Here is a 12,188-nt window from a genome sequence, read left to right on the forward strand (position 1 = left end):
CACAGTCTGCTCGCCAAAGGACATTCCGATAGTCCTTGAAATAACCAAGTTTTGGACGATTTTGTGATCACGTCCTTTTTAGGAAAATAGCCATAACTCGGCCATATCCTTGCAGATTTCTAAAGGACACGGTACGTTAGGAACGTAGGGACTAGCTGCATCGATCTGCATTAAAAAATTATGGGGTCATCTAAGAATCATGGACTTGGTAAATTTTCAGTCGCGGGCCGCAAGAAAAATTGACTGAAAACACAAAATTTCAGTAAAATCGCTATATCTCTGAAACTACAAGGACGATCTTGATGTCCTTTGGCCTGTTGGTTGGTCTGGTCAATACAATTTTTTTGACGCAGGACTCGTCAGGATACACAAGGATATGGCTGAGTTATAGGCTATTTTCTGTTGCGAAATTTGTCCTTAAAACTTTGCCGTTTAAAGGACTTTCGTCCTTTTCATGATTGATTTGTGTTTGGGAGGGTGAGTACTATCTGCTGGCCAAAGGACATCCCGATAGTCCTTAAAATGGCAAAGTTAGCCCCGATTTTTTCGATTTTGGTCAATTTTGCGACTAAACCCCTATGAAAATTTTTGCGAAATTTTTTGTCGAATCATGGAAATCCTTGAATGCCAATCGATAGTCCTCCTTTCTACGAGCTCAGAAATGTATATCCTTCCAATATCCTTAAGGATTTGGCCGAGTTTTGGCTATAAATAAAATATCCTTTTCAGAAAATTGGCGATATCTCAGAAACTACAAGGACGAATTCAATGTCCTTTGGCAAATTGATAGCTCTAGTCCAAACGAATCTGTTGACACAGGACTTTTCAGGATCCGCAAGGATGCGCCTGAGCTATGGGTATTATTACATACAAAAGAAATGTCCTTATATCTCGGCTTTTGGAGGACTCTCGTCCTTCTCTTTGTATACAATGAATTGGCAGGAAAAGCCGAGTCTGCTCGCCAAAGGACATTCCGATAGTCCTTGAAATAACCAAGTTACAGACGATTTTGTGATCATGTCCTTTTGAGAAAAAAAGCCATAGCTCGGCATATGCTTGTAAAATTTTCAAAGAAATCATTGCGTAAGGTTCGTAAGGACAACCGACACCGATTGGCATCTAAGGATAAAGGATTGTGTAGGTACAATTTGATTGAGCAAGGATACAGTGAAATTTTCGCTTATTTAAATTTTTAGTAAATATCCCTTTCTCGATTGTATCCTCACGTGTATCGTGCAAGGACTCGCTAAGTTATTACATTTTTGTATTTTTATTGGGTACAAGCTAAGACTAAGATCAAGACACAGGTTCTGGAATAGCGCGAGCTAGCCGTTTACTTTGCGCCCAACTGGGCGGCAGCTGCAGCTGCGGCAGCGGCCGCCTTACGCGCCTCCCGCTTGGCCAACTTTTTGGCTTCCTTAGCATCGGTCTCGATTGTGCGGCGCTTCTTGCGCAGCAACCACTCTTCCTTCTCCTTGGCCTGTTTCTCGCGTATTAGCTTGCGGAAGAGATTGCGATGACGCGGTTTGACCATGCGCGCCTGCAGGCGATGTTCATCCACCTCTGCCTTGTGCACCTGCCTCTTGTTGACCTTGTGCACTTTGCCCGATTGTACAGACATTTTTTGTTTCTGCAAGCAATTGAACATACATTAAGAGAATTCGTATTAAGATAAACAATGTATGACGCACCTCTTCTAAAAGTCGCTTCTCCTTTTCATCGAGCTCCTCCTCGTCGTCGTCGTCGCTTTCCTGCTCCTCTCCATCGAAGTCCTCCTCGTCCGAGTCTTCCTCATCCTCATTAACACCGTCGGCACCCCCGTACTTTTTGTACTCGGCCGTCTCCTGTTGATAGGCGCGCTGCAGCTGCGCATCGAGCAGCTCCTGTTCTACGGTATCCTCCTCTTCCGCTGCAGCATCATCCTCGGATTCATCTTCGCTTTGAGCTATGGAAAATGGTTGAGATTAGCATCTTGGCATGTGGGCTGTTAATAATTTAATCTCTTACCATGTGTTTCGATCAGGGAGGGATCATGCAGAGCCTTCTCCTCTGGCGGTATATAAGTGTCGCGCTTGGCATCGACAAATGGCGACAGATGAGGCGGCAACGGCTCGCCTAGGAAGTACTTGTTGGTGGGCAGCAGCTGGCGCTGATTGACACAATCGAAGATCCATTGGGGCTGTATGTAGTCCCTGGAGATGTACTGTGTGCTTAGGCTGGGTCTGTCCACAATCTGATGTGTTATGGTTTCATCGCTCTCATCGTACGTGGCACCCGAAAATACAGACGAATCCCAGGATACTTTGCCGCCAAAGGAGCGTATGATGATGACCAACGGCTCGCGTGGCACCTCACGATTGATAAAGAATTTCAAGCCTTTGAACAGGGTACGCAGCCGCGACACTTCCTGTGCCTCCTGTTTCATTTTGATGATGCGTTTGGAGTCACCATCCTGTTCTAGCAGCTCCATATCGATATCAGGTTCCTCCTCATCCTCCTGCACTTTATCTGTGCGCAGCAGCTCAAAGTTGAGCGCTGTAATGCGATCCGACACGAAGCTGGACTCGTCCTTCAACGTGTCCGCATTGTCCTGCAGCATGTTGCTGGGAAACTGTGGTGGATAGGCCAGGTTAAGGCCATGATACAAACGGAAATTTGTGAAGCCCAACATGATGGTGTAGAACTCGACGAAAATGGACATGACTTTGAAGTCCACCTCCTGACGTGACTGTGGCTTGAAGGGATAATAATGCGGCACTATCCAGGTGACCTTCTGACCCTTGATCTCTGCCTGGAAATAGTAGCCTTTGATGGAAATGAAAACCTTGCGCAGCGACTTGGAGGCAATCACATAGTGCAGAAACTCGATGGTCAAGCGGCGGCAAAGATTCGACTGCTCGCGCGGTATCAAATGCAGCGATGGAAATGTGCTGAACAGAAAGAGTAGCGTGAGGCAATCGTCCAAATCCTTGAGCGCATCAATGAATGTGGGATAACGTTCCTTTACTATGTGATCGAGCTTGATCTCTGGAAACATGGCCAGGCGGCGCTTCAGATTACGAAAGTCCTTAATGGCGCGATCGCGACCCGATTTCTTGGCAAAGATCTGCAAAGCAATAGAAAACATTATACAATATGCAGGCATTATTATGCAGTTGTCCAAATACCTTATAGTCACGCAGCGTCCACACAATGGGCTCGTGGAGTAAAAACCGTATGTCCTTCGCATGATATAGGATTTTGATATCCGAGGAGCCTTTCTGAGCGCGTCTTCTGTGCTTCGGCTCGCGCGGGTAAACACCCTTTAATATGCACAAGCGGCGAAAATCATTCAAGGATAGCTGCAACTTGCGCAGCGCAGCACGTCGACTTATATACTGTGTGGCTTCGCCAGCCTCGTACTGCAAAGAAAATCATGAGAGTTAAAAGGACATAGCAAATATGCTAAGAAATTCAATATACCGTTCATTTGGTTAGTGTATGAAATTTAACCTCACAACTTCGCATCAAATTGCGTGTTAGTATTTAAAGTGCAACTCACCTTCTTGGGACGTCGCATTATGACAGTTGTATAGAGCGGCTATTAATTAGCCTAAGTCAACTGTATTTTACAGCTGATTCGCGTTAAAATTGTTTTATTTTATATAAAAACACGCACCGAACCAAAACACACGTTTTTGTGTTATTGGTCGCGTGGGAAGGGACAGTGTGACCGTAGACACAATATTACAAAATATTGAAATTGGTAGAATACTTGCCATTCACTGCGAACGAATACATTTATGGGCAGCACTGAATAACAGTGTTGCCATACTGTTGCTGTTCATTCCGTTGCGCGCCAAATTTAAACATCAGTCTTGCCGCTCGCCATGAGCGCGCATATAGCATGGGTAGCACTGACTACCACTGCTGCCACTTCTGGCAGAGAGTTCACCAGCGCGCTAAATTCAAACAGTGAGCTGTGCCTTTTGGATAACTCATTTTATTGAATCTGTTTTTATTGTTTTTATAGGTAGGTATTGTATTGAGAAAATAACATACAGTCTAAGTTTGTTGTATTATATAATATTTGTTATATTTTAGTTAGTTTGAACATTAACTTTATATATTCATTTTTGTTTTGTTTTTTTTTGTTTGTTTGCAATATGCTGACTGCAATTTTGCTTTACAATTTTTTTTGTTTGTTTTGTTAATAACAAAATTTTTTATTAAACGGCCATTTTATTCGTTTATTCGTTTGCTGCGGCTCTGCTACAACTCGGCTATGTAACGGTATTTCACTTTGCTCGTTATTGACGCTTTCAACTGTGTGTATGTGTGTGTGTGTGTGTGTGTGAGTGTGTGTTTGGAGTGTGTGTTTGTAAGCGTTACGATTCAAATGTATCTGAGTGTGATTTGTTGTATATTTCACCTAAATAACTAGTTAACATTGTATCTATGTTTATTAGCTTCGTTTTGATTTACATAAGTGTCGTTCCGTTTGCACCCCTCTTCTCTTAAAAATGCTTTAATATCTTTTATCAACTTGTGTATTTGTCATATTTGTATTACTCGTATTTTGTGTGCCAGCCAGTACATATATATTTTTATATATCATCGAAATTGACTATTTATTTGATTTGCTTTTAGTCCATGCGGTTGTCGTGTTTTTTTTTTATTTTTCATTGATGGATTCTAATTTGATGTGTGGGTTGGGCGGGGATGGGATTTCAGGAGGTGAGAATTAGTGATTGTGTTTTGTATAAAATCTAAATATTTCCATTAAATATATATGTATGTATATATGTACTTCTATAAAGTAAATAACATTCTGTATTATAGCATCGCTGTATTTTTTGCAACTGTTGTAAAGTAAAGCCGACTTCAATTGTTCAGCAAGTTCAGGGATTCCCGGTTTTCACTTCATATATTTTTCAATCCAATGGCATCATCACTTTCGTTTGACTCGTTAACAGGATCGATTGTTCTCCATCCTGTCTTGTAAGGCTTACAATATACAAATATAACAACAAAAGGGCATTCAAAATAACATATGGTAAAAATAGAAACTAAAATATACATTTACTGCAAGATTCGTTTCTATATTGTTTCAATTTATAAACATTTTAGCGTTTATAATTGTCCTTGATATTATGTGAATGTATGTATGTATTTATATAAATTATTTGTACAATCTTATGTGCTAAAAGCGTATCAGTTATTAAAATTAATTCTCTTTTTTTTTTGGTATCATAATACTCTCTTTGTTGACTATTCAAATTAACATTTATGCATATGCACTAATTACATGCTCAACGTTTCTCGTTACAAAAAATAAACCACATACATATATATTAATGACTACGTTCTATGCGTACATATGTAAAAAAATGTAAAGTAAACATCGTACAACAATTAAACTCAACAACACAAAAATCACTGGTGGGTAAGGAATTTTCTGTATAACACACACGACGGTTACTTTTTACTTTGCCAACGGTACCAAATCGATAGGAATTATCTATGATCGATAATTGCATTACCTATTAAAAATAATAAACGCACTGTTGTTGTTCTTCTTGTTGTTGTTATATACTTACAAATTTGAAAACGCTATAAAAAACATTAAATTAGTCTACCAATATGTTAACTATTACTTTTTGCTGGATTCTCTTTGACGTTATTTCATTTTACGCTTCTTAATATATTTATAATTATCGTTGTTTTATTATTTTGCTGCTTAAAAAATAGAGTTGGGCACATGTCGTGTTTATTTGTTTGCGACACGCGCACGAATGATCCACACGATTTAAGCAACACGAAAATTGATCGATTCTGATAACTAAATTGGTTCTCTTTTGGTCAAACAGTTCGAAAAAGGATGAATTTTGCTCGAATATATTTCAAAATCAATTTAAACCCATATTTGACATAGTGCGTCTTGTTTTCGTGTTTCCTGCTCGTGACATTCGTTGACATATTGTGCCCATCTCTAATTCAAAGTAAAGTTCGAGCGCATGCAAGCGATAACTGACAGCTTTGCAATCGTTAATCGATTATCGTTGATCAATGCAGACGAAAGCTGACAGCTGGAAATCTTATGGTCGCTGCATTTTATTGTTTCTTGTTTTTGTTTGTTTGCTTTTTTTTTTTTTGCTTGTATTATACAACGGACGCAACTTGAAACGTTTATTTGATGTACTCGTATATGCACACACTATATATAAATATAGGTATATATTCGAATATAAGTTTTGTATACACGGCGTTACGTATTAAAAAAAGGGAAGGAGAGAAAGTTACACATACTATCTGTGGGTACATACATAATAATATAATATACTTATAAAAATCAATATATTTGTTATATTTATTATATTTATATTTCGTATTTAAAGCTGATATTAATGAATATGTGCTCTCACGTTATGTATTTGGTATTGTTAGCAGGTGATTTAATAGTTAGCTAACTCCTAACTCAACTGTACCCGCGAGTTCGAGTTATGTAGCGGCCAGTAATTGTTTGTCGGTGCTATGTGTTTGCTAATTTCATATTTTAGAATTTCTATGGAATTTTCAAATGCCAATTGTTTAGTAAAAATGAAAATTTTGGGTAATACTTACGGCGATTTAAGCTGTAACTTAAATAAAATTTGGTCAAGGATAAAATTAGCAGACACAGGAATTGTACGCGAGTTAATATTTTTTTTTTAGGCTTTTCAGTTTTTTTTTTTTTCACTTTAATTTCAAACAATGATTTTTTTTTATTATTTGTAAGTTAAATATTTCATAAAGTATATACTGTATTTTTATTATTCATTAATCATTTAATTTAATTTTATTTCTTGCTCCGTTACGCTTCATTTGTATGTTATGAACATTTTTACTAATTTTTCAACAATTTTTTTTTGGTTTGACATTTTTTTTTTGTTTTTCTTGTTACGCAATTATTCAACTTGTTAAAAATCTATAACCATAACAATTTCTCATATATATATATATATTTCTTGTATATATATATAATCTTATATAAGTTGCTTTAAAGCGAGACTTTAACGACTCCCACTTGACAAGTGCGTGTTGGTGTGCGTTTTTTTTTTTTTTTTTTTTTTTTGAGTTAGGATCTGGGAGTTGAAAGGAGTTTGAGTTCTGAATATGATTGAACAATTGATGCTAACTACGCTGATTCCGATCTTGATTATTATATGCAGGTTTTTGAGTGTGTGTCATTTATTTTGATTTGATTGTTTGTTGTCTTTTGTAAATGTTAACAGACGCTGACATTTGTACTGCACTCTATGGTTTGGGTAATCGGTTTTTAGAGAGAAAGTGCTTCGAAAGTATATAGTAGTATACGAATATTCCATAGGGAATGCTAGTTGATTAACAATTTTTCATAAATTTTGTCGATTAGTATTTTTACTTATTTTTGTTGAAATACTTTTTACTATAGTTAGTTCTACATATGTTTTTGTACTCGTTCGTAGTACTTTATAGAGAAAAGTGGGCGCGATATGTTTTAAGTGAGTGTAAATGAGTGTGTTGTGTGTGTGTGTGTGTGTGTGTGTGTGTGTGGGATGTGGGTGTGTGTGTGTAGGCGTATGTGCTGGGTGTTATGTACTAAATAAGTAAGTTTGTTTGTTTTTAGTATTCAGTATGTATATATATATATCGTATAATATATATGTTTTTATATATGTTTATATAAGTATGTACTCGTATGCATTTGGTTTTTGGTATTACATTTAATTTGGAAGATTATAGTTTAGTTTTAACCATATACAGCATGTATAAAAGTTTATGTTAATTGTTCTTCGATTCGCTTTGTAAGTACTGGAAGTTATCTTTATTTAAAAGCAATTCAATTGTCCTTGATATTTCCGATTGCTCTACGTTCCCGAGCCCACCATTGATCTTTACGTGAGAGTGAGCGTCCGAGTTGAGAATGTTGAGAGAGTCTAGTTAAGAGACTTACTATATCACATATATGGTCGGTTATAGACGCACACGAACTTTTGCGGCATTGACAATGAAGTGAAATATGAGAGCGAATGTAGAGTGTAATTAAACAGCACAAGATCAATAGTATGGGAAGGTTCTTTGGTAAATTTATAAAAAGGCTGCAAATAAATTTTAACAGTGCCGCAAATCCCTTTTCTTCAAGTATTCTATATAAATTGGACTGAATTGCTCAACTGAATATCGGGCTAAATATTGTTTTCGTCTATGCTTGGCCTACTCTATAAAGCCTTTCCAGACTTGATCTTAGAATTATATAAGGACTATAGATAACGACAATTTAAAATTATCAGATTTCGTGATATATAATTTTTACTCTCTATAAAAAATCCTTTTCAAGTGCCGCATGAATTCATCTGCAGTGAAAAGACAGGAGGAGAATTAAATGTGGCAAGCATTTGGAGACTCGAGCTCGAGCTTTGAGGCCCTTGATTTAAGAAACAGCTAGATAACATATTAAAGTGTTAATAACTAAAACAAGTAGATTACTTTAATTAGAGCGTATTGCTAGGGCTTGAAGAGTGAGCTATTTAGTCGTTAGATGGATTCATTTTAGAACAAATAAAGTTAATAAGTATAACTGCAACTATGTCGCTCTCAATGTCGCACCTTTCGAGTTCCTTTGGCTTGTCGACCATATACGATTAAATGTCGTGTGGTGGTGGTGGTGGTGGTGGTGTGTGGTGGTTTCTAGTGCCATGTTGTAGCTGTGGTTTATCGAGCATTTGGCTAAGCACGGTAGTTAGCGTGACGTACTTAATATATATGCCTCGTTGTATTAATACAATGTAAAAGTTTTGTTTTTATTCTTTCCTTTTTTTTTATGGTATTTTGGTGTTCTCTGTTAATTTTTTGCATTGTAATTATAATCTCGTATGTATGTCCATATAATAAGAATGTATATGTGCATTTATATATGCACTGCACCACCCATGGGGTGTAAGAGCATACACACTTCTTTACCTTTCAAGGTACATATATATATATATATATATTCTTTTATTTTTAGGTATGTATGTATATATTTATATATAAGTATATCTGATGGCTTTGACTAGTCTATACAACAGCTGGGGCTAAACTCCGGTAGTCTCGTTTGCAATGTTTGTTGTTGTTATTATGTTTCTTGGCCGTGCTTTAAAAAACTTTTTTTTTTATCTTAATTCCGTGGTATTATATGTAGTAGTATATATATTTATATATATATATATATATAAGGTTATGTCACTGCCACTAGTTTTCATTTAAATTTATTCGCCTTCGCCTTGTTGTAAAAATTATTGCTTTCTGTTCTGTGTTTTTGTTGTTGTTTGTTCATGTGTTTGTTTCATGTGTGTGTGTTTTTTTATAGTATTTTTTGTTTTGCTTTTCCTTTTTTTTTTAATAGTATTTTTGGTTTCCTCAACTTTAATTTGCGAGCCATATGCAAACATTTTGGGTTATCTTTGGATATATTGCCTACTTAAGTTACATTTGCATATATATATTTATATATACTTTAAGTTTTTATCGTTTCTTTATATATAAAATATATATATATATGTATATATAAGTATGTATATATGTAATGCGCTTTTATGTTAAGTTGGTTTTTTATTTCTTTGCTTCTTTTTTGCTTACGGCCGTTTTTTTTTTGAGTTTACGATTTAAGGTTTAAGATTTTAGGTTTAGTTAAGAAAATTGTTACGTACGTTCTAAATAAAGAGAGCAAGTTTTTTCTTTGCTTAAATATTGTTTTGTTTCTTTTACATGTCGTATATATATAAATATGTGTATATGCTCATCATATTTGTATATATATATACACACAGGGGCTTGATTAGGAAAAAAGTATATGAAATAATAAATATCATTTAGTTTTTTTTTCTTTCGAATTGTTTTTGTTGTTGTTGTTGTTGTTGTTGTTGTTGTATGTAGTCTATCAATAAATATTATTTAAATTGAAATAACTGCACCTTTGACACGCCAACAAGAATCATAAGTTTTAATCATAATAATAATCATAATATAACAATAATGATTAGTCGTAAATTTTCGATCGAGCGTCACGTTTTAAAATTATGTATGACAAATGCTTAGCAAAATGTTTTATCATTTTTGTTTGTTTTCTTTTCAAAGTATTCCTAGTATTATTATTTATATATTTAGAGTTTTTATTTTGTTTTATTTTTGCTTTTGAGTATAGTTATTCTTTGTTTAATAAGTACGCAAATTATCACTTAATTAATATAGGTCAATATATAAGTAAGTATATATATGCGATGCAAGTGTGCGTGTGGTATATAAGTTTTATATATAGCAAAAGTTTCGTAAAACTAGACTGATTTAGGCTCTGTTTGGCGTAAAGCTTTCTTTATGTTTTAATTTTGGTTTTTTTTTTTTATAGATTTTGGAAAATTTTTAGAACAATTTATAGTTGGTGGAGCATGCAAATCAAAGTATTGGAGAGCGCCAAGTGTTGGAGAGTTTAGCTCTGAAAATTGTCAACATACGTTTATCTGAAAACTGTTGAAGGACTCAAAACACTATTGACTTGGAAAATGCTTCCATTTGTTTTTAGCTTTTAAAACTTTAGAATACTCAATGGTCTAAACAGCTTTTGAATTTAATTCTCACAAAGTTCTAGTCAGGCTAGTCAACACAAGTTGGACCTAAAAGCTATTTTTGCGTAGAGTTCTAAAACAGTTAAGGATTCACTTGGCAAATCCATGTGTGTTAAAAGTTTAGCACACATTGTGATCTAAAAATGTGTGGCCATATTCGTTTGGAATTCTGAAGAAGTTAAAGCTCAAATTCAGTTAAGTAGCTCGTCTGAAAGATTGAAAGATGCTGCCCAACACTTGCAGAGTTATAAAAAATATGCTCAACATAATGGCTGTCTTGTTTCATAACGTACAGAAGGTGCATGTGCCAAGTTAGGACTAAGATTTTATATAATCGTAATTAGTAGTAATTAAAAAACCCAAACGCTTAAGTAAAGTAATTGATTGGGAAGCCATTATTTTTGGTTTTTTTCTTTCTAATTAGTAGGTAATCAATTATGGATAAGTTTGTTAAGGTTCATAGTTCAAGTAGAGAGAAGGATAGATAGATAGATAAAGCTAAGAGTTTTGTGTGAGTGTGTAAGTGTCGTTTTATAGGTTGTTGGCTCTCTTTTTTTTTTAATAACTGCTTAAAAAGCTGCGGCTAAACATTTAAAGTAAATGTCTCTTTTGTTGAAAAAGGAAAAACGCTGCACATAGCACTAACTAACTCGTTTTTTTATATTAAAGTTTACTTTTGTTGTTTCTGCTTTTTGTTTTGCTCATCGTATTCGTATTCGTTTTTGTTTTGCTTTTAGTTTTGCTTCTTCGTGTGTGTCGTGATTTATGCATTTCATTTTTTTAACAATTCGATTAGCTTAGTCAATTTGTTAATTTAATTCATTAATTTGTTTTGTATATAAATTTAGCTAATTGGTTTGCGCATTGTACGTGTGTGTGTGTGTGTGTGAGTGTATATGTGTGTATGAGAGAGAGTGTGTAGGTGTGTGTCACATTTGACTTTGTTGCAGAGTTTTTGTTGCTGCAATTTTGCCCACGTCTGTGGTGTTTAGAAGGGGCAAGTGATCAAATCATATTCGAACATCAGCGAAACGGCAACAAAGACAAAGTACAACAGAAACATGGTAAAGCCCAACCCCTTGTTCATGCGCCAACGGAAGCAGGCAATTGATAGCACCACAAATACGAGCATCATAAACAATATGGTTATGGAACAGACCATGCCCACCGAGTTCACTTCAACGGGCGCATCGTAGATAATCCCATAGATCAGCCAGGGTATCGGTAGGCTACATATCCAAACATCAGATATAAGTCAAAATTAGTCTCTAGCCTCAATCTCAAATCTATACATATCTATATATATATAATATAAAATGGTACTTTCACTTACCCCACAGTCACATCGAAGATGTTGCTGCCCACCGAACTGGACACAGCCATGTCGCCAAAACCTTTGCGCGCCACAATCACCGACGTTATCAAATCCGGTATAGATGTGCCTGCCGCCAAGAATGTTAGGCCCATAACCTTGAGACGAAAATAAAAATAGTAATTTCAGTTAAAATAGAGCCAAATGGAACGTAAAAGAATTTATAAATCCGTTTAAAATTATTTAAGAATTTTTTTTCAGAAATAAACTGAAAA

General features: G+C 35.5%; 2 protein-coding genes across 9 annotated transcripts in view; both read right to left on the minus strand.

Moving 5' to 3' along the window:
* Positions 1-1,247: 1,247 nt before the first annotated feature.
* Positions 1,248-3,708, minus strand: LOC6628802 (pescadillo homolog). The gene is made up of 5 exons (XM_002051189.4): positions 3,542-3,708; positions 3,168-3,401; positions 2,008-3,106; positions 1,692-1,945; positions 1,248-1,630 (listed from the first exon to the last, which is right to left on the minus strand). The coding sequence occupies exons 1-5, from the start codon at positions 3,557-3,559 to the stop codon at positions 1,334-1,336; spliced, it is 1,902 nt and encodes a 633-aa protein (XP_002051225.1). The 5' UTR covers positions 3,560-3,708; the 3' UTR covers positions 1,248-1,333.
* An 890-nt stretch (positions 3,709-4,598) lies between these two features.
* Positions 4,599-12,188, minus strand: part of Nckx30C (solute carrier family 24 member Nckx30C) — a 63,076-nt gene continuing 55,486 nt past the window's right edge. For all 8 annotated transcript variants that reach the window (XM_032437781.2, XM_032437782.2, XM_032437783.2 and 5 more), the window contains 2 exons: positions 11,935-12,071; positions 4,599-11,830 (listed from right to left, as the gene is read on the minus strand). In XM_032437781.2, the coding sequence (XP_032293672.1) occupies positions 11,590-11,830; positions 11,935-12,071 (378 nt within the window). In that variant the 3' untranslated portion in view covers positions 4,599-11,589. The remainder of the gene's footprint in view (positions 11,831-11,934; positions 12,072-12,188) is intronic.

This window comes from Drosophila virilis, chromosome 4 (genome assembly GCF_030788295.1).
Source record: "Drosophila virilis strain 15010-1051.87 chromosome 4, Dvir_AGI_RSII-ME, whole genome shotgun sequence".
Taxonomy (NCBI): domain Eukaryota; kingdom Metazoa; phylum Arthropoda; class Insecta; order Diptera; family Drosophilidae; genus Drosophila; species Drosophila virilis.

Bases quoted from the DNA above. Each gene is read 5' to 3' on its own strand.
- LOC6628802 (XM_002051189.4), bottom strand. The intron at 3,107-3,167 runs GTATTTGGACAA...ATTGCTTTGCAG, and splicing joins GGACGCTGCGTGACTATAAG to ATCTTTGCCAAGAAATCGGG. The intron at 1,946-2,007 runs GTAAGAGATTAA...CATTTTCCATAG, and splicing joins CTCCCTGATCGAAACACATG to CTCAAAGCGAAGATGAATCC.